The 20,782-nt window shown below is 42.2% G+C and overlaps 2 protein-coding genes across 2 annotated transcripts; one reads left to right on the plus strand and one right to left on the minus strand.

The window, feature by feature from the left end:
* Nucleotides 1-424: 424 nt before the first annotated feature.
* On the minus strand, nucleotides 425-3,518 carry GON7 (GON7 subunit of KEOPS complex). The gene is made up of 2 exons (XM_081229130.1): nucleotides 3,258-3,518; nucleotides 425-850 (listed from the first exon to the last, which is right to left on the minus strand). The coding sequence occupies exons 1-2, from the start codon at nucleotides 3,463-3,465 to the stop codon at nucleotides 756-758; spliced, it is 303 nt and encodes a 100-aa protein (XP_081085256.1). The 5' UTR covers nucleotides 3,466-3,518; the 3' UTR covers nucleotides 425-755.
* Nucleotides 3,519-3,659: 141 nt separating this feature from the next.
* On the plus strand, nucleotides 3,660-20,507 carry UBR7 (ubiquitin protein ligase E3 component n-recognin 7). The gene is made up of 11 exons (XM_081229128.1): nucleotides 3,660-3,869; nucleotides 6,065-6,198; nucleotides 7,034-7,094; nucleotides 8,184-8,279; nucleotides 9,224-9,277; nucleotides 9,848-9,953; nucleotides 11,374-11,582; nucleotides 11,758-11,907; nucleotides 12,421-12,583; nucleotides 13,842-13,903; nucleotides 18,311-20,507. Exons 1-11 carry the CDS (start codon nucleotides 3,720-3,722, stop codon nucleotides 18,401-18,403), a joined length of 1,278 nt encoding a protein of 425 aa, XP_081085254.1. The 5' UTR covers nucleotides 3,660-3,719; the 3' UTR covers nucleotides 18,404-20,507.
* Nucleotides 20,508-20,782: the final 275 nt, after the last annotated feature.

A 20,782-nucleotide genomic window follows, 5' to 3' on the forward strand; every position in this document is an offset into this window, starting at 1 on the left:
GATTTGATAGTCCTTTGCTAAGCAAAATCAAAGTTTGACTACAGGATGACACGAAATATCTTTTTATATTCAACACAGGTTGCTTACCTAAAGACTTATATTTGTGTTAACATAAATCACAGCCTAAAAGCACACCCCATTTAACTCTCTTAAGGTACAGGTTAAACATATATCCATTGAGTGGTATCGTCTCCAGAAGTCTGTGTACTGGGTGAGTGTGGATTCAAGGTTTCCTTGGGTCTCTCTCAAGGGCTCTCCTTTCTCTTCAGTATTTCTCTCTATTCCCATTTTCCTTCTATTTATACAGAACTGCCATTCTTAAATTTAATACCCAATTTTCACCACTTGTTCATGTCAGTTCCTTGAAATGTAATTGTCCATGAGCCTTGACATGTACTTTTTATAACAGAAGCAGAAGCTAAAAGATGTAGACATCACACAATTTAATCCAGAGGGTATTTAAAAAGTATAAAGAAAAATTCAGTTGCCAACATAGTGGATTTTATACATTATTAAATGTCTATTTTATCTCCATGGTCTGAAACTTACTTCTCACTCAAGAAAAAAGATTCCTTTCTAAACATTTATTCTATCTTTCTTTGATGGAAACAGCAGAAAAGTTTCTTCTTTGACAAAATTGTCCCAGGGGAACAAAACAAATGCTCTTTCCAAACTAGAGCACAAGTCTTCCTTAAATGTCAGTGTGTGATAAATAAGATATCATAGCAGTCTTTTAAATTTCATAAAAACTACAGTTAAGTTGGTGTTTTTGGCCGTTTTGCAGATGGTCCATCTGAGTTAGTTCTGTTATCAACGTTATTTTCATCTTCTGCATCATCTTCTGCATCACCTTTTAAAATAAATATTTGTTGTATGACAATATGTTCGTTGGTTGAAAGAAATATACATAGCTAAAGCAGTTGATAATGAGACCATTTCACTTTAGGGATTAATAGAACAATGGATATATCAAATTAGACATATGTACAGTTAAAAAGACTTTGGGAATTTTGGTGTTTAAAACCTTTCTTTTCTATCAGTTTTTTTGGAGATATGATTCATATACCATAAAATTCACTTTCAAAGTGCACAGTTTATTGATTTAGATATTCACTAGGTTGTGCAACCATCATCACTAATTCCAGAACACTTTTCATCTTCCCAGAAAGAAATCTCATACAAATTAGCAGTCACTTCCCATTCCCCTCAGCCCTTGGCAGCCACTAATCTACTTTCCTATCTCTTAGATTTGTCTATTCTGGACACTTCATATAAATGAATCGTAAAACATGTGGCCTTTTGTGTCTGCCTTCTTTCACTTATCATGTTTTCAGAGTTCATTCATGTTGTATAGCATTTATCAGTACTTCATTCCTTTTTGTTGCTGAATAATATTCCATTGTATGGATATATATTTTGTTTATCTACTCATGAGCTGATGGACATCTGTGTTGTTTCCACTTTTTAGCTATTATGAATAATGCAGCTATGAACATCTGTGCGCTTGTTTTTAATGGGAACATGTTTCCAGTTCTCTCGGGAGAACGAGGAGTGGAACTAGGAATCCCTAGGAGTAGAATTGCTGGGTCGTACGACAAATTTATGTTTAACTTTTTGAGGAACTGACAAAGTGTTTTCCAAAGAAGGTACACCATTTCGCATTTCCACCAGCAATGTATGAGGGCTCCAATTTCTTCACATCCTAGCCAAGACTTGTTATTGTTCTTTCTGATTACAGCCTTCCTAGTGGGCATGACATGGTATGTCACTGTGGCTTTGATTTGCCTTTCCCTGAAAGTCAATGATGTTGAGCATCTTTTCACGTGCTTTCTGGCCATTTGTATATCTTATCTGGAGCACTGTCTATTCAAGTCTTCTGCACATTTGGTAACTGGATTCTTTTTTTTTTTGTCATTATGATGATTTTTTTCAATTTAAGTATAATTGACCCACAACACTGTTAGCTCCAGGTGCACAACACAGTGACTCAATATTTCTGTACATTACAAAATGATGACCACTATTTGTCTTTCTAGTGTTGCATTCTATCACTTTTCTTTCATAATTGTTACATTTAAAAAATTTTGTATTTATTAAGATATGATTCATATAAGATAAAATTTGTCATTTTAATCTCTACAGCTTTTAACAAAGGAAATTCAAACCGAAGCTTTATGGGGACCTCATTAAATATACAAAAGCATGTCTTCCTGTATGAAGATATTACAGACCCACTATTAGTAGAACAGACGGCAGTTACTTTTCCAGTAAGTAATAATATATATATATATATATATATATATTTTTTTTTTTAATGGCTCTACCTATACCTGTCCTTATTCCAATGATAATATTTTCAACGGATTAGAGAGGAACTTTTGGAGCCAAGAACCAGGACTTCTCTCTCATGGAAACAATCTATTATCTGAAGTTCGTGTAATATTCTGAATTGGTTCCTTCACATTATCTAGCAATCAAGATGTAAACAAGATGGAAAGGAAAGGAAAGTACAGTACAGTTTAAGCTCCTCTTCAGAGGAATTAAGTCCTGATTCTAATATTTAGTTCTTAGGTTCTTCAGCTCAGGGTAGTCAAGACAAGTCTTTAAAAAAAAACGAATACACTTAAATTTCCCGTTTCTACTTTCAAACTGCACCTACAAAACTGGGAAAGGAAAGGAGTCCCTGAGAGTTACGACTTGTTCATCTGAAATCTGCTGCAATCTTCGGAACCTGCTCCTATTCTGTGACAGATGGCAGTCTTCCAAACTTGTCTGTAATTTTACACCGGGGAAAATTCCTTTCCATCCAACACCCAGCTTAGAATTCACGCCCTCTCTGAAGTCTTCTTGGGTTCTCCAGGTTTGCAATAGCTACAGAGGAGCCTAGGGTCATCCTTCTACCCTTTAATAAGAGTGTTTCTCTAACCCCTCAGCGGTCAGAGTCCCACAAGGACAGGAACTGAGTTTCATTCTTTCTCCAGAGCTCAGCCCAATGACTGGCATAGAGCAGTAGCCGTTCAGCACGTTTTTGTGTGTGTGTATGATATAAATGCAAAGACAGTCGTGAAAAGCAGCCCTGGTAAATGAGCCCAGGTACAGCCCAGATCTGGCGGAAGGTGCTAACAAGTTTTAGTTGGAGTTCTTCCCCCCAGGCTCACTTTCTCCAAGTTTGCCACTCCACGCGGGCTCCCTGAGCAGACTTTCCCCGGGCGCCCCTGCCCACCCATCTGTCGCTCCAGCACCATCTCAGAACTTACCGTCCAACGCGTCGTCTGGAGCCGCCGCCACCTGGTCCTGTGCTTCCCGCTGTACCGGGGAGCCGAGGAGGTTGGTCACCAGCTCCCTCATCTTAGCCACGCCCGACAACAAGCCCTGGAAAGGGTCGGCGACGCCCGGCGCCTCACAGGGCACCCGTAGCTGCTGTCGCTGCCCTTCCTGCCCGACGTACTCAGCCAGCAACTCCATGGACACCGCCGAACTTCCAGAGCGCGCCGCGGTGACGCGCCACCCGGAAGCGGAAGTCAACTAGCCGCCGGCGCAGGCGGGAGAAGGGAGAGGAGTAACTTCCGTTTGTCGGAAGTCGCTCCTCCCCCTTCCTTCGCTACCCTTCTCTGGGATTGGTGCCTGGCACTGAGGCCCCGCCTCCTCCGGCCCCGCCCCTCGCGGCCGCTTTTCCCGCCTCCGCCGGGGCCGAGAGGCGGTCTGGGTGACAGTTGAGAATGGCCGGAGCCGAGGAGCCCGCTGGGCGGCATTTGGAGCTGGAGCCCGTGGTATCGTTGGTCGACGTACTTGAGGAGGACGAGGAGCTGGAGAATGAGGCGTGCGCCGTCCTGGGCGGCAGCGACTCGGAGAAGTGCTCCTACTCGCAGGTGGGCGCGCGGCCCGGGCCTCGCCTCCCCCGGGCTCCCCTGAACCTTCTCTTCCCCGCTGGACTTACCCTCTTCCCGCCTGCCGCGGCCGGCACCCCCGTGGTGGTCCGGCGCCGCTGTTCATAGTACGTTTCCCCATCGCAGGCCCAGTTGTCCTATTACCCTTAGTCTCCTGAGCCCCCTTCCTCAGCCTGTGTCCAGCAGGGCTCCCCTCCTTTCTCGGTCTTCCTCCGTCCGGCCCCCCACCATTCTCCAGGCTTTGGCCCTGGAGCGGCTGCTCTTTCCTTCCTTTCCCGTCTCTTCTCGGTGCCTCAGCTGCTTTTCACGAAACCGTCCCCGTGACCTCTCACATCCAGACATCTTTGTCTCTACTTTTCGCATCCTCAGAGCATTTATTAGGAATCGAATGGGAGAGTCAAAACAGAGTGAAAGGAGAGCGTTCTGGTTTTGAAAATCTCCCCGTGTGGGCTGGGCTCCTGGACAGCTGGTTCCTCTGCGATTTAGGTTGACAAGTGCTAGCTGGTTTCTTGGAGAGAAGAAGCAAATACCGCATCTGTCTGCAGTCTGCCCCCCAGGGGGATAGACCGGGACCCGAACAGCTGCCGGCACTGGCAGAGGAGGGGAGGGGAGGAGAGAAAGCATTTGGAAGATGTAGTGAACAAGGATTTGAGGGGGTGTGATGTCGTGTTTGGTGACTCATCCTATATTTCTAGGTACAAAAATGGAGAAAGGTGGGTAGAAGAAAACTAATAAGAGGTGAGAATTGGTAGGAGGAAGAAGGTTACCTTCCAAGGGGGTGGAGTGGAACACTGAAGGATGGGGAGAGAGATTTGGGGTCATTATGTGGTGTGGACTGAGATCATAATACCAGTTGTCATCGTTGTCCAGTTGAGTTTACACTGCAAAGTGGTTACATTTTTGTAATACACCTTGTGTCAGATGTACTTAATGTTCTCTGGTATTTAAAAACCTTTGGTCACCACTGAAACAACTTTTTCTCTGCTTTCCTTTTTTTAAAAAGGCTGTATGTAAGTTACCTTTGAAATGTAGTTACCAGCACTTTCCACCATCCACCATTACTTGCAGATTTAAAGCTCATCTTTTTTTTTTTTTTTTTTGCGGTATGCGGGCCTCTCACTGATGTGGCCTCTCCTGTTGCGGAGCACAGGCTCCAGACGCGCAGGCTCAGCGGCCATGGCTCATGGGCCCAGCCGCTCCGCGGCATGTGGGATCTTCCCGGACCGGGGCACGAACCCGTGTCCCCTGCATCGGCAGGCGGACTCTCCGCCACTGCGCCACCAGGGAAGCCCGTAGTTAGGTTTCTGAAACGGACTTCCTTAACATTTTTTTTTTTTGTAGTGAAATATGTGGAAAAGTGCACAAACCATATATAAGTCTTGGGAAAGCATAAACAAAAACACATGCAGGTACGTACGACCCAGATCAAGAAATAGAGCATTACCGGCATACCAGAAGCTTCCTTGTATCTTCCTTGTGTCTCCCCACTTCCCAGAAGAGGGTACTATCCATTATCAGGATTTGCTTGTTTTTCTTTCAACTTTTTATTTGGAAACATTTTAAGTCTACAGATAAGTTGAAAGAATAATATTATGAACACCTGTGTACTTTCACATATATTCACTTTTTAACATTTTACATTTGTTTTTTCTTTTACCCCTTCATTGTAATAGACTTTCTTTTTTCTTTTTTCCTCAGCCACTTGAAAATAAGTTGCAGACCATGACACTACACCTCTAAATACTTCAGCATACATCTAAAAATCAAAGGGATTCATTTAATTCATTGGTTTTCTCTTTGGTGGAACCACAAGCATTTTCCAAAATTAAGTATGATTATTATTTACATAAACTTACACGCATTCTCCTACATTTTTATGTGTTGAAATGATTAAGCAGACCAGCTTATTCACAGCTGACTGAAAATATTAAACTTCTTTCTATCACTTTAAGAAAAAATTATATGAAAACAAGCACTAGTGTATGAAACATGCAACAGTGTTTTGGTATTCTGTTGAATAAGCTAATTTATTAGCCTCAGTGTTTTTTACAGGAAAATCTTGACCACAGGTAATCTGATTTCAGTTATTTCTTAGATCATAGTATGGGCATTAGGTGACTCTGCCATGTTTCTTCAATTTTTTCTCTCTCTTTTTCCATTTTGGGGCTGTCTTTTAGGGCTCAGTAAAGAGACAAGCACTATATGCCTGTAGTACCTGCACCCCAGAGGGAGAAGAACCAGCAGGAATTTGCCTAGCTTGCAGTTATGAATGTCATGGAAGTCATAAACTTTTTGAGCTATACACAAAAAGGTAAAACGGTCAGAGACTGATGCTGAATGCTTTTCAAATATTTAGATTCTTTTCCAGCTGCACTTTTTTCTTAATCTTTTTTTTTTTGCATTCAAAGTAGTTGTGCACTGGTAAAATGTAATGTGTTTTTATATAATATAATTGGAGAGAGCAGTTTTCCAGAGGGCCTTTTTTTTTAAATTAATTAATTAATTTTATTTATTTATTTTTGTCTGTGTTGGGTCTTTGTTGCTGCACGCAGGCTTTCTCTAGTTGTGGAGAGCAGGGGCTACTCTTTGTTGCGGTGCATGGGCTTCTTATTGCGGTAGCTTTTGCTGCAGAGCACAGGCTCTAGGAGTGTAGGCTTCAGTAGTTGTGGCAAGTGGGCTCAGTAGTTGTGGTGCACAGGCTTAGTTGTTCCACGGCATGTGGGATCTTCCTGGACCAGGGCTCGAACCCGTGTCCCCTGCATGGGCAGGCAGATTCTCAACCACTGTGCCACCTGGGAAGCCTGGCAGGCAGATTCTTAACCACTGCACCACCAGGGAAGTCCCCAGAGGGCCTTTTAAAATAAAATTATGGTGCAAACTCAACTACTCCTGCTGCTCTGCCATTATTTCATTAGTGTTTGTGTAATATAGATATTTGTCTTTATGCATGTTAATCTCTAGAATTATTAAATCTTTTATTGTTATGTGCTTGGAGAGATTCTGGATTGGATACATGAACAACAACCAAGGTCACTTTTTAGATCCTAGAAGCCAGTTGAAAGGGAAGAGGCTATGACATGAATTTAAAGAGTAAGTCATTAGATATAAAAGAAAAATTAAAATCAGCTCTTCCTCCTTTGTTTCAGAAATTTTCGTTGTGACTGTGGAAACAGCAAGTTTAAAAATTTGGAATGCAAATTATTTCCTGTAAGTAAGCACTGCAACTATTAATGCATGAAAAGTAGCTGAGATTGATATTTGTCCGAGTGGATAAAAACCAAGTATTTTCCAAAAAGGAAGTTCTTATGCTTATTCTTTGTAAATGGACAAATCAATATTAGACTATCCCATTTATTACTTTTTGGAAAACTAAGTAACCTTTTCAGAGCCTACAGTATAGATTGTAATTAATATGAAGGGTTTGTGGGGGAATGTTCTAAAGTGATTCAGCTTTAATTATGTTGATTGTGCCTATGCTTTAAGGGTTTTTTTTTTTCTGCGGTACGCGGGGCTCTCACTGTTGTGGCCTCTCCCGTTGCGGAGCACAGGCTCCAGACGCGCAGGCTCAGTGGCCATGGCTCACGGGCCCACCGCTCCGTGGCATGTGGGATCTTCCCGGACCGGGGCACGAACCTGTGTCCCCTGCATCGGCAGGCGGACTCTCAACCACTGCACCACCAGGGAAGCCCTACTTTAAGGTTTTTAAAGCAAAGGGGATGACTTTAAAAACTGAAGAAATAAAACTTGGTAATAATGAGTGGGTTATGTGCACTCAGAAGTTTTTCAGTGCTTTTTGGATAATAAAAACTATGCTTATACGCCAACTTTCAATGAAATAACGGAAATGAAAGAGAAAGTAAGGGGCTTTACATTGTTCAGTCATATTGCTAAGACTGTCATGCTTTTTCCCTCCTCAAGATTATTTTTAGACAATTTCCTTGCCTGCTTTTTGCCTCCTAGTAACCTGGGGGCCTTGGCTGTCACAGCTGGGCATTAGAAGTCTTTTGAAATTCTAGGCCAATGTCAGCTTGCAGAGGTTGATAATGAATATTTATGATTCATTTTCCCCCAATTGCTACAAAGAAGGCATAGAAAATAAATTTTATTTTTTCCCTGTATCCTGGAAAAAGTATCCCTTTAATAGGAATGAATTTTTTTCCTTTGTACTTGGAAAGTTAAAGACCAGCTTCTGGTGGTGGGGGGGAGATATTTAATGCACAAATTTATTAATTTTATGATGCATGAAATTATAGTTAAAGTTAGACCATATTATATACTGAAATTAATATCTTTCAGGACAAAGCAAAGATAAACTGTGGCAATAAGTACAATGACAACTTTTTTGGATTGTACTGCATTTGCAAGAGGCCTTATCCTGATCCTGAAGATGAGGTAAGAGATTGAGAGGTTAGCACCGGGACTGTGTCATCTCTAGCCTTCACTCCTCAGCCTTTTGTCATATTTGACCCTTTAGCTGTTCAGCAGGGATTTGGGGATTGTGAAAGGATTCTAGATTTATCCCTTCTTATGAATCTGGGCTGGAGCTACAACCAGAACAGACCCCAGCTATTCTCATTCTCACATCATGAGAATGAAATATCGGACAGGACTTTCTCAAGGCCAGAACTCTTTTCCTTCCTCCCCGCCTTTGCCTGCCTGTTTGCTCCATTCCCCTGAACACTTGCCAGAAAATGACCTTCAATTTCTTGCATCCCTACAAGGAAAGAAATAGGGTGTACAAACTGGATCCTCTTAAAAATTTCAGTTAGACGTAGACACAAAATTTAAAAAGAATTTTTCTTCTTCCTCACTCCTGTACCTTCTTACCTCCCAGAAACAACCACTGTTAACACTTTTTGGTATATGTATTTTTAAACCTTTTTCTGTGCACACATAAGTGGGTGAATGTGAGTTTTAATTTCTAGTTTCCTTTTATTTTCACAAAAGTGAAAATTCTGTGCAGTCACTTCTGCAACTTGCTGCAATTCACATTACCTCCCTGGGCCTGGGTTTATGTCTGAAGTGAGAATACATTACTTATTTATAAAGTTTTATGGGAATCATATATTAAGTAACTGATATGAAAGCCTTGATAATTGCTCACAAAGTGCTTATCTTAATGTAATCCTTCTGTAACACCAGTTCATGGAGAATGAACTTCTTTGGCCCCTTGAATTGCCATTTCTCCCTGTCCCCTTGACTTCTGGCATGTGGATAGCAGTTTTACAGAACTGGTAGAGAATTATTTAATATCTAATTCTAATGTGTGCCAGATTTACTTTGGTATCCCAGAATTCGCTGTAATCATTAACAAACAAATGGCTTTCCCGTGTTAGATTCCAGATGAGATGATCCAGTGTGTAGTCTGTGAAGACTGGTTCCATGGAAGGGTAAGGAGAGCTTTTACCTTTTAAAGACATTGTCTTTACAAAAAGAGAAAAGATCTTGTCTTTTGGAATTTACTATATTTTACGTTATAATTACTCTTCTAAAAATATAGTAAAGATATGATCAGCATCCTAGTGCAATATATTTCTTTCTCCCGGCTGCGTTGGGTCTTCGTTGCTGCGCATGGGCTTTCTCTAGTTGCGGCGAGTGGGGGCTACTCTTTGTTGTGGTGCGCGGGCTTCTCATTGCAGTGGCTTCTCTTGTTGCGGAGCACGGGCTTTAGGCACTTGGGCTTCAGCAGTTGCGACGCTTCAGCAGTTGCGACGTGTGGGCTCAGTAGTTGTGGGGCGTGGGCTCTAGGGTGCGGCTCGGTGGTTATGGCGCACCGGCTTAGTTGCTCCACGGCATGTGGGATCTTCCCGGATCAGGGATCGAACCCGTGTCCCCTGCATTGTCAGGAGGATTCTTAACCACTGCGCCACCAGGGAAGTCCCGCAATATTTTATAAAATAATGGGCTTTGGGGACAACTTGGTGATCACAAGGAAAATGTTCGCTTTTCTGTGTTCGCAGCATCTTGGTGCCGTTCCCCCTGAGAGTGGAGATTTCCAGGAGATGGTGTGCCAGGCTTGCATGAAACGCTGTTCTTTCTTGTGGGCTTATGCTGCACATTTGGCAGGTAAATGTCTCTGTGGAGTTGGTATTCCACCAACTTGTGCTGTATGTTCAGAACAATTTGTATGTTCAGTAGATGATTTTTATCAACTAGTTTTAACTGGACTCTGCGGAAAAAAGTATAAGACCTGTTCCTTCTCCACAAGGTGCTGATAGATAGACTGGGAGACTACCAAGAACAAATTTGTACTTAAATGGCGTGATGCAGAGTATGGATGAGACCAGAATTAGAGAAAATGGAGGAAGCAGTTTTGAACGGGGTTTTGAAAGATAAAGAGATAAACATTGTTCTTAAATGTAAGACATGCTATTGGTTGGGGAGGGGGTGGTGGTATAGTTTGTCATATAGTGCTTTTATTATACTCTAAGAAATTGACCCCAAACCACTAATCAGCAATGAATGTTCTTTAGGCATTAAATATTTTATTTTATTTGTAATGCTATACGTGTTAATTTATTTTTAAAGTGGCAGTTATCTGCTGCCCTGGCCTCACAATTTCTTGCCCTTCTCACCTTTAGGGAACACTTCACCATACAAACCACAAGCAGCATCAGACATTTTTGATTTGTCTCCACGTTCTTGAATGTGGTGTGCTTTCTTTCCGTTCATACCCTTTACAATTAACTCTCACTCTCTGCTGGACCTGAATTTATTTCGCCTTCATCAGGTTTTCTTAACCGCTTCCCTCTGCCCCTCCTTCATTTCCTTCCCTGTCAGCAGATGGCCTCATTTCCTACTAAACTGAAATGCCATCATGCAAACTGAGTTCCCTTATCATTTCTCTTCTCTCCTTCACAGTATTTCTGTCTCTACACGCGCCCTTTCTGATTTCCTTCTCTCGTAAAGAAAAGCTGTTGTTTCTTCTAAAACTGCCCTTCTACCTGTATTTGCAGTTAAATCTATTCCTGTTGCCTCTTGCTTCTTGAGGTGTCCCTCTGTCTTTAATATCTATAGTATTTTTTTTTCTCTTTTACATAGAAAGTGCTTAAGTAGTGATTTTTTTTTTTTTTTTTTTTGCGGTACGCGGGGCTCTCACTGTTGTGGCCTCTCCCGTTGCGGAGCACAGGCTCCGGACGCGCAGGCTCAGCGGCCATGGCTCACTGGCCCAGCCGCTCTGCGACATGTGAGATCTTCCTGGACCGGGGCACGAACCCGTGTCCCCTGCATTGGCAGGCGGACTCTCAACCACTGCGCCACCAGGGAAGCCCGTGGTTGGTATTTTTAAATGATCTTCTCAGTTATTTGACTCTTTGGATTAGGCAGACATAACCTAAAAAAGTGTTATTTCCTTTCTTATTATTCCAGAGATTAAGGTTCACTTTCTCCTTTTCTAGATTCTGAAGTATGTTTTAATCAGACTAAGTGATTTCATTGGCTAACTGGTCTGTGGATATATGTGTGTGTGTTTTCAATGAACCCACAGTAACCAAAGTAACTGCTGAAGATGATGGGTTGGTGCTGAATGTTGATGTGGTAGGTGACCAGGAAGTTATCCAACCTGAAAATGGAGCTCATCATGATGGTGCCCTCAAAAAGGATGTTCCAGAACATGGGAAGGCTGCTGAGAAGGAAGTTGAAGCAGAGCAGATGAACGAACCATGTACCAGCTCTAGTTCTGAAGCTGATCTCCAGGTAACATGAAATCTGAGCTATAAAAGAAATAAAACTTAAGCAAAATTAATTCTGTAATCTATATAGCTTTGGGTTTCAGTTGTACCCTTTGCCTAAAGAAATCCTTTGACAAAATCTAAACTATGAAAACTATGATAGTTTAAAAAACACACTTCAAAACTTAATTTAATTTCAGACAGCATTTAAGAATCAACCTCTCAACACAGAATCACAGTCTGGCTGCAAACTTCAGGAGCTTAAAGCTAAGCAGTTTATAAAGAAAGACACCGCCACCTATTGGCCCCTGAACTGGCGTAGCAAGTTATGTACCTGCAAAGACTGTATGGTAAGTACCTGATCAAGTTCAATATTAATATGTTTTGTGGACTGATGCCTAAAATAAGAGCACCTGAAAAGTATATTTATGAAACTGATATTAGAGTATAGAGAACTGAAAATTTTTTATATTAAGCAAATTTATGAAATAGTATTTGCAGTCTGAATGCTTCTGAAAGAAATTAAGAATTATGCAATACTTTTTATTTACTTAGCTTCATTTCAGTGGAAAATAGCTTATCTTTTTTACATCATAGAATTTCTTGGAAACACATATTACTTGAAAGTTACAGTAAGTCAGTGGTTTTTAAATAAAGATCTCTTAGATCATATATTATCTACTGGGAAGTTGGGAGGTTTCTAAAAGAGATTTGGGCAAAAAGAATAAAACGTTCAAGCAACTCGCTAAAAGGCTCAGGTTTTTCTGGATATTAATTAAATAAATTTTTAGTGATTCTCATGAGGTTGACTTTCTGAGAATGACATACAGTTCTAATGGGGAAACTGGTTTTATTTTTTAAAGAAAATGTATGGCGATCTAGATGTCCTGTTCCTGACAGATGAATGTGACACAGTTCTGGCTTATGAAAACAAAGGCAAGGTTGACCAGGCAGCTGACAGGAGAGACCCTCTAATGGACACCCTTAACAGCATGAACAGAGTCCAGCAAGTGGAACTTATTTGTGGTAAATATTGTTTGTGAAAGTTTATGAAGTTCATGAAGTTTCCTTCACTATTAAAAAAAATTATGTATAAGGAGGACAACTAATAACCTATTTTAATTTAACACAAAGATGGTTTAAATTTGGAATTGTATAGTAGGCCTCACCTACACTTGCTTGATTGTAATGTTGCTGGGTATTTAGCCGCTATTTCCATTGAATTTGGGTTACATGCTAGAATAATTACATGCTTGAGAAATCGTAACATGCTATTTTGATTAAGGGTAGATGTATGAGTAAAGAATAAAAGGAAAGCAATTTCTTTTTCCATTCACTGAAATAATTTTCATTGAACATTACATGTCATCTTTCTGAGCAAAGCATGCCATCTTTTTGACAGTTCTTGAGGATGCTTCAGTGGTTCACAGGAAACCACTAGAGGGGAAACATTCCCAAACCCTTAATTACAGGCTTTTACATTTTGTCCCCCAGTATGCCCAACCTATTTTAGTGATTTCCATCCTAGCCATTTCTACTCGGATGCCACCACTTTTGTGCCCCTTTTTTGACATTGATTATTCCTGTCTTGTATTTGTAACTGTTTGATTAATTTCCTTTTGCCTTTATTGGAGTAAAAGCTTTCCAAGGATAGAGGCTGCATCTAAAACATTTTTGTAGCCCTCAAGGTGCCTTGTACATAATATAAATTGTTGAGTGAGTGCACGAGTTTTAAAACTTAATGTTTGACAAGTCCAAGATATTTCAAGCACTAGAATTCCAGAGAGATGGAAAACTTTAAAAAAAAGTTCTTAGCTAATCTTTTTGGGAATGAGGATATCTCTGTTTTTTTGAGTATTTTTGAGTATTTTTTTTTTTTTTTGCGGTACGCGGGCCTCTCACTGTTGTGGCCTCTCCCGTTGCGGAGCACAGGCTCCAGACTCGCAGGCTCAGCAGCCATGGCTCACGGGCCCAGCCGCTCCGCGGCACGTGGGATCTTCCCGGACCGGGGCACGAACCTGTGTCCCCTGCATCGGCAGGCGGACTCTCAACCACTGCGCCACCAGAGAAGCCCCTTTTGAGGGTTTTTGAATGAAAAAGTGTCCCAGATGTCAAAATGGAGGAATTTGAGAGAAATTGAGAACAAGTTTCTATGCAGATTTCACTTAAAGAAAAATGTGGTTTAGACTAACATACTCAAATGTCAGTGGTCAAGAAATATTTTGTTTCTAAATGCAAATGGCTTATCTAAAGTTTATGTCCTTTTTCTGTTGTTTTGATTTAGAATACAATGACTTGAAGACTGAACTTAAAGACTATCTCAAGAGATTTGCTGATGAAGGCACAGTAAGTTTAGTTAGAGTTTTAATCATAGCCTTGTATGTTTTGAATAAAGTATCTTTTTTTTATTGAAGTATAGTTGATTTACAGTATTATTTTAGTTTCAGGTGTGTAACATAGTGATTCAACATGTTTATAGATTATACTCCATTTAAAGTTATTATAAAATATTGGCTACATTCCTTGTGCTGTACAATATATCCCTGTAGCTTATTTATTTTATACATAGTAGTTTATGCCACTTAATCCCCTACCCTTCACTTGCCCCTCCCCCTCCCTCTCTCCACTGGTAACCACTAGTTTGATCTTTATATCTGTGAGTCTGTTTTGTTATATTCATTTGTTTGTTTTATTTTTTAGACTCCACATATAAATGATAACATGTAATATTTGTCTTTCTCTATCTGACTTATTTCCCTAAACATAATAATACCCTCTAGGTCCATCCATGTTGTTGCAAATGGCAGAATTTCATTCTTTTTTATGGCTAATATTCCAGTGTGTGTGTGTGTGTGTGTGTGTGTGTGTGTGTGTGTGTGTACCACATCTTCTTTAACCATTCTTTTGTTGATGGACACTTAGGTTGCTTCCATGTCTTGGCTATTGTAAATGATGCTGCTGTGAACATTAGGGTGCACGTATCTTTTCGAATTAGTGTTTTCAGTTTCTTGGATACATACCCAGAAGTGGGATTGCTGGATCATATGGTAGTTCTAGTTTTAGGTTTTTGAGGAACCTCCATACTGTTTTCCATAGTTCATTTTCTTTGATGAAAAAGATGACTGAGAGCTTAATGCAGGCAGAGGAAAGGGAGATCAATAGTAGTGAAACACCAGTGGACTAGCCACATCAGGATTCCTTCCCAACCCTCCGGATGAGGGGCGGAGCAGTCTTGCATGATCTGGAGAGAATCGTTGTAGCTTAGGAGAGGGCCATTGGATCAGCCATACTGATTCTCCCAGTCCTGACCTTCAAGCAGGGATTTTTGGAGAAAGAAGGAAAAATGACCAGGCAGGAAAAAATGAAAGCCAGACCGCTTTTCTGTGATTTTTGAGTTCTAGTTTAAAATGAAAGAACTTTATATTGGGGGGCTAAAACATTTCTCTTGCTGGTTAGGACAGTCTACATGCTTTTAAGGGTGACACTAACTCTATAACGTATAATTTTTTTTTTTTTTTTTTGGCCACGTGGCACGTGAGATCTTAGTTCCCCGACCAGGTATGAGCCCATGCCCCCTGCAGTGGAAGCAAGGAGTCCTAACCACTGGACCGCCAGGGAATTCCCATGTAATCTTTTAAAATAGTTTTCCAGGGACATCCCTGCTGGTCCAGTGGTTAAGACAATGCACTTCCACTGCAGGGGGCGTGGGTTCGATCCCTGGTCAGGGAACTAAGATCCCACATGTCACGGGGTGCAGCCAAAAAATAAATAAATAAATAAATTGATAAAATAGTTTTCCAGATGAATTTACCAATACCTCCTAGCCCTCTACTACTCATACACTTATGATGGACTTTTTTTTCTAAAATACTTTTCTATCTTCCAGAGGCAGATATAAAGCAAAACTTTTCTTTTCATGGCCTACAGTTGTCCTTCTGGACAGAAAATGTTTTGCTCTGCTATAGCTAGACAGACAAATGAAGTCAGACGTGGGTCTGACAGACACTCGGGACGTGCCCGGAAACTTGTTTTCTTGGAAGAAGTCTCTGCAACCGAGTGCTTTCTCATAAATGTGGGAAGAACTTGTAGCTGCCTGGATATCTGGCAATGCTGCCTTTCTGCAAAATGAATTGTGAAGTCCAAAGTTAAAGAGACTTGCTAGATGGTTTTCTCGTTTTTAGAGAATGTTCCTCAGTGTCACTGGGGACGGACGTCTTCCTGCTTCCCAGCAGCTCTTGACAGTTATTCTCGTTTCTGTTGCAAAGGCTGTCCTCTGCTTAATGCAGCCTCAGGCTTCTCTCTCACTGGAACTAAGAGGGTCCATGGGTGTACCTGTTTTGGGGTTTTGTTGGGGTTTTTTTTGATAAATTTATTTATTTATTTTTGGCTGCATTGGGTCCTCGTTGCTGCATGCGGGCCTCTCATTGTGGTGGCTTCTCCTGGTGCAGAGCACGGGCTCTAGGCACGTGGGCTTCAGTAGCTGTGGCACATGGGCTCAGTAGTTGTGGCTCCTGGGCTCCAGAGTGCAGGCTCAGTAGTTGTGGCGCACGGGCTCAGTTGCTCCACGGCATGTGGGATCCTCCCGGACCAGGGATCGAACCCGTGTCCCCTGCATCGGCAGGCGGACTGTCAACCACTGCGCCACCAGGGAAGCCCCGGGTGTAACTCTTTTAACCTCGGCACTGTTGGTGGACGTTCAGGGTCTTTCCGTTGTGTCAGAGCACATGCTCTTGCCTCTGCTTCTGTGTAGTTTGTGGTTGCTGTGCTCTTTATTGATTTTATTACACACACACTTAAATTCACATAAAAGAAAAAAAGTAGGTATATTGTCTTTTTCCATTCACAATTGGAACAATTTTAGCCAGAGTCTTCACATGTGTCCTCAGTGTATGGATCTTTGTGAAAGCTGGAGCCATTCTTTATGAGTCTGAGATAATCTGATGTGACCATTTTAAAGGACAGAAAAGTATTTTTTATCGTTTGTTTTCGACATTACTAACTAGATCTTTACAAACACCTTAAGTTGTCTTAGAGCTCGTCTGCTTTGGTTGTATTTGGCTATAGAAGAGAATGCTAATAAGGTCTGGGTGTTGTCAAATGACGGACTGCCCTTTAATGTTTGTGCCTGACTGAAAAATAATAATAACACTTAGACACTACACATTTTCTAGGACAAACCAATAAAATGATTCATTATTGGACCCAGGTATTTATTCTTTAACATTTCTACTCTGCATATTGGCTGTGACCATTTGAGGATGCCTAGAAACTAAAGATTACACACTCTAATTTGTGTAATTTGTGGGCTTTTAGGTCTCCTCCTACTATTTCCTCGCCAGAGAAACGTCCTTGTGTTGCCTTTCAGCGTTTAATGTCTGTGATCCGAGCTGGGGGCAGATCCTTCACATTGGAACTCCCCAGTGTCCTATTTATTAGCATTTATAAGTGTGCATTCCCAAGCCCAGTGTCTTAGAGCTCTGAGCTGTGGTTGCCTCAGAGTGCGTTAGCATCTCGATCTTGAGTCTGTGAGGGGTTCTAATTCCTCACAGGTTGACCCCCAGCTGACTCTTGGTGCCTGTGAGACTGGTGTGCCAGCTGCCAGTCTGGTGTGGAGTTCTTTCATTTCGAGGAGTTGTCAGGTCATGTCTTGCCCCAGTGAGTTATTCAGGTTGCCTGTGCCATTTGGGGATGTCGCGCTCTTACCCCTGGGGAGTGGAGAGGGAGGTTTTCGCTTTACCCACAAGTATTTGTCCTCTTTCTTCTCTCTCTCTCTCTCTCTCCCTCTTGCTCACTGTATTCCAGCGCTTTCTTTTTCTTTTTCTCTTTCCCTCCCTCTCCCCGCCCCACCCTTACTCCTTTATAATAATAAGAATGTGTTACCTTTGTAATTAAAAACCATGTTAACAAACCTGTCAATTGCAGCACAGACTCACTCTTGGGGTGAGCAGGGACTCCTTCTGGTTAGGTCTGGTTTACTTTTTTTCTATATTTCCCCTTGTTTTCTTATTTTTGATATTTTGCTAATAGAAACACTTTTATCTGATGTTCTAGTCCTTTTTCCAATAAGATACAAGATAAATTTCTCATTTTTATTGCATAACATGGATATTCCATTTACTGGGAGTACTGCTTCCATAGTTTTTGCCAATTATTTTTCTCTTTACATAGCAAACATCTTTAATTTTGGACTCTTGAAGAGGGAGGAGTTTGGGGGTTCCTTTTTTTTCAGTAAAGGAGAGAGCACAAATCTCAAGAAAGCAGATTTTGCTTGCTGTGGGTGCTTCTGCAGAACCGAAGGACGTTCCCAAGACAGCTGTGTCATGAGGCGGAGCAGTGGCCTCAGGAGACCATTAGTCCCCTCAGTTTTCGTCCTGGCTCTGCTCCTTTCCTTTTCAGCTGATACTCATTGAGAACTTACTCTGTGCTGGGCAGTGTGTTACAGGCGTTACATCTCACTGCTCTTCAAACGGCCCTGTTAGATGGGTGAGACGCTTTCATCTCATTTTAATGAGGAAACCAAGGGCGGTGGTGGAACCCACGCTCCGTACCAGTGTGCTGCCTGCTTACCGCGTGACTCTGACTGGCCAGTCTCTGAGCCAGGATGAGCTTGTCTGTGCAGTGGAGATAGGATAATGAATTACACATTAAAACAATCCTTATCAGCAGTATTGTTGGACTCGATTGTGAATGTTACAAACCAGTTAGTGCTGTTCTGTGATGCTCCCTTTCCTAACTTTCCCTCTCCCTCGACAGGTGGTTAAGAGAGAGGACATCCAGCAGTTCTTTGAAGAATTTCAGTCAAAAAAGAGAAGAAGAGTGGATGGGATGCAGTATTACTGCAGCTAGACTGGAACATGGCGCCTTCTCATCCAGCCAGTGAGGACGCCCCTTACTGTTCCAGGAATAAAAGAGGCATAGTTCACGGTCGGTCCTCGTTCTGTGCCCCCTGGAGCGGCCTCCTCCTGCTGATTTCACAACCAGCATTCTTTCTGACTCAGCTAAATGCAGCTCATTCCACAGACTTGAGCCCCACCACGCCAGTCCAGCCAGGGTTATGTGCTCCTGAGTTTCAAGAACGTTTGATTTGGTTTTGAGAAAGTCAACTAGTTTTTTTTCCCCCTTACGATTTGCTCTTTAACTCCCGAGCGTGTCTGCCCTGTCACAGAGCCGCTGTCTCCCAGGACCTGCTCTGTCAAGTTCTCTTCCTGTCAGCTCCACCCTCCGTAGATCCCCCCACCCCTACGGTCGTGGTGCCTTGGGCCAAAGCTTCCTCAAGCCTGTTCTGCCCCTTCTCCCACATCGCTGTTTTCTGAGGTTTGGTCACAGCTTAGAAGGGATCTCAGAGCTTGCTTCCTCCAGGCCAAACCTCCGGACTGACGGTTTTCTGGCCTAGATGTTAATCACAGGCAAGGAGATTGGCTGATGGCAGGATTGAGGAAGCCCACCGTTGTTACAAATTTTACTAACAGATTTAAAGTGAGAATTTCATTCACACGTCTGCTGGCACCAGATGATTAGAATGTCAGTACTGTAGTGCTCACAGGGCTTCCTGGAGAAAATCTGCCATTATACTGGTCCCTCTCTGCTGCCTAGAAAATAGACCGGGTACTACCCTGTGAAATCTTGGTGGTTTACAAAGTCCTCTGGGTTTCTTTATATTATCAGGGATAGTCATAAGCCTAGATTATAAACAGACCTATTTTGATGTTGTTCTGTTAAGAAAATGGTATTAGAACCCCCAATAAATTATTATTTTTCCCCTTAAATCTGTGCTGAAGAGAAAAGCTACTGGCTTAGCTTACTTGTGGCGAGCAGGGCAGTGAGTGCTCTGGTTTGGGAGACTGTGTGGAAGAGACGCCAAGCAAGGCCCTAGGCTGTGCATATGATGAGCTTCGTGTATATAAACGTTACTGTCCACAGCTGCGTCCCTAGTGACTGTGAGATCTTCTGAAGAACCTCATGGGATGTTGTATAAAACCCCATATTTGAGGGGATGTCCTTTCAGTTGGTTTGAAATCTCTTTAAAGCCCCTCAGTCTATGTGGAAAACCCATTCTGATAAACAAAGAGCCCTCAGCTGCTCTCCCCCTCTGGAGGAGCGTGGTCTTTCCTGACAGTAGACGACACACTTTGAGGTGTGAGACTATACGCATTTGAGGCTTTGGGGCCACAAGTGTATATTAATATTTTTTGTGTGTCCAGCAGTCACAAGTGCCCACCGATCCCTGGATAAGGTGAACTAGACCTACAGAAAGTCAAGGACTTAAAGAAATAGTACAACTCGTTTTTCTGCAGCAAACCTCCTAATTATATATCCTCATGAAGAGTGACGTGTGGAGCTGGAAGGTCCTGTGGCCACAGGAGATGCCTGTGTGCTCTGAGCTGGCCTTGTAGAAAGGGTGGAAGGGCTAGGGTGAGAGCTCACGGCATCTTCAAGACGGTTTACATCCCCAGCTTGGGAACTCTGTCCCAAGTCTGAGGATTTTTGAACCCCCTCTGCAAGGTGGTACTAGTTGTGTACCGTTGTGGCCTGAAAGTTTATATCTTCTCAGACATTTGATTTAACTATCAGAAAGTTCCTTCCTTCCTTATGACAGGTCAGGACCCGGTCTTGGAGGTGATGCATTGCTGTGCAGCACAACACAAATCACCCAGTGGTGAAGGGCTTGTTTTTGGAAAGGTACTGTTCCTTTTACATTAACCAGAAAACCTCTTTTTTTTACCTATTGTTAACAACTAGTTTTCTTATTGACTGTATTGGACCGTCTCTTCTTGTAGAGACTGATTTTGGCCAACATGTGGCAGTTGATATTAATGCATGTTTTATGCAAAACAAGAATATGATATTAGTTACTTTTAAGGAATTCTGGCATTGTATGTGCATTTTTGTAGAATTGTTACTGGACTTATAATTACATACTTAACTCTAATCAGGTTTCTGTAAAATTTAAATAAACCAATTCAGAATAGTGGTTTTTCCGATTGTTTTTAGTCGCTTTTAAATGTACCCAGCCTCCCTTTGCAGGCTGTAAGAAAATGGGTCCACTCCGGCAGCTCTGCCTGCCCTGGGGCCCTGCTCCAAGCAGAGGGGATGGTTCCTGTCTCTGCAGCTGTTTTATCCGATTCCGCCTGATCTCAGGTCCCGCCAGCGGAGCTCCTTCACTCCCCTCCCCACCCCCACTTTACGACACTTCTGAGGAGGGAGGGCCCATGATTCCCTCTGGGG

Source organism: Mesoplodon bidens (genome assembly GCF_964165515.1).
Source record: "Mesoplodon bidens genome assembly, chromosome: 3".
Lineage (NCBI taxonomy): Eukaryota > Metazoa > Chordata > Mammalia > Artiodactyla > Ziphiidae > Mesoplodon > Mesoplodon bidens.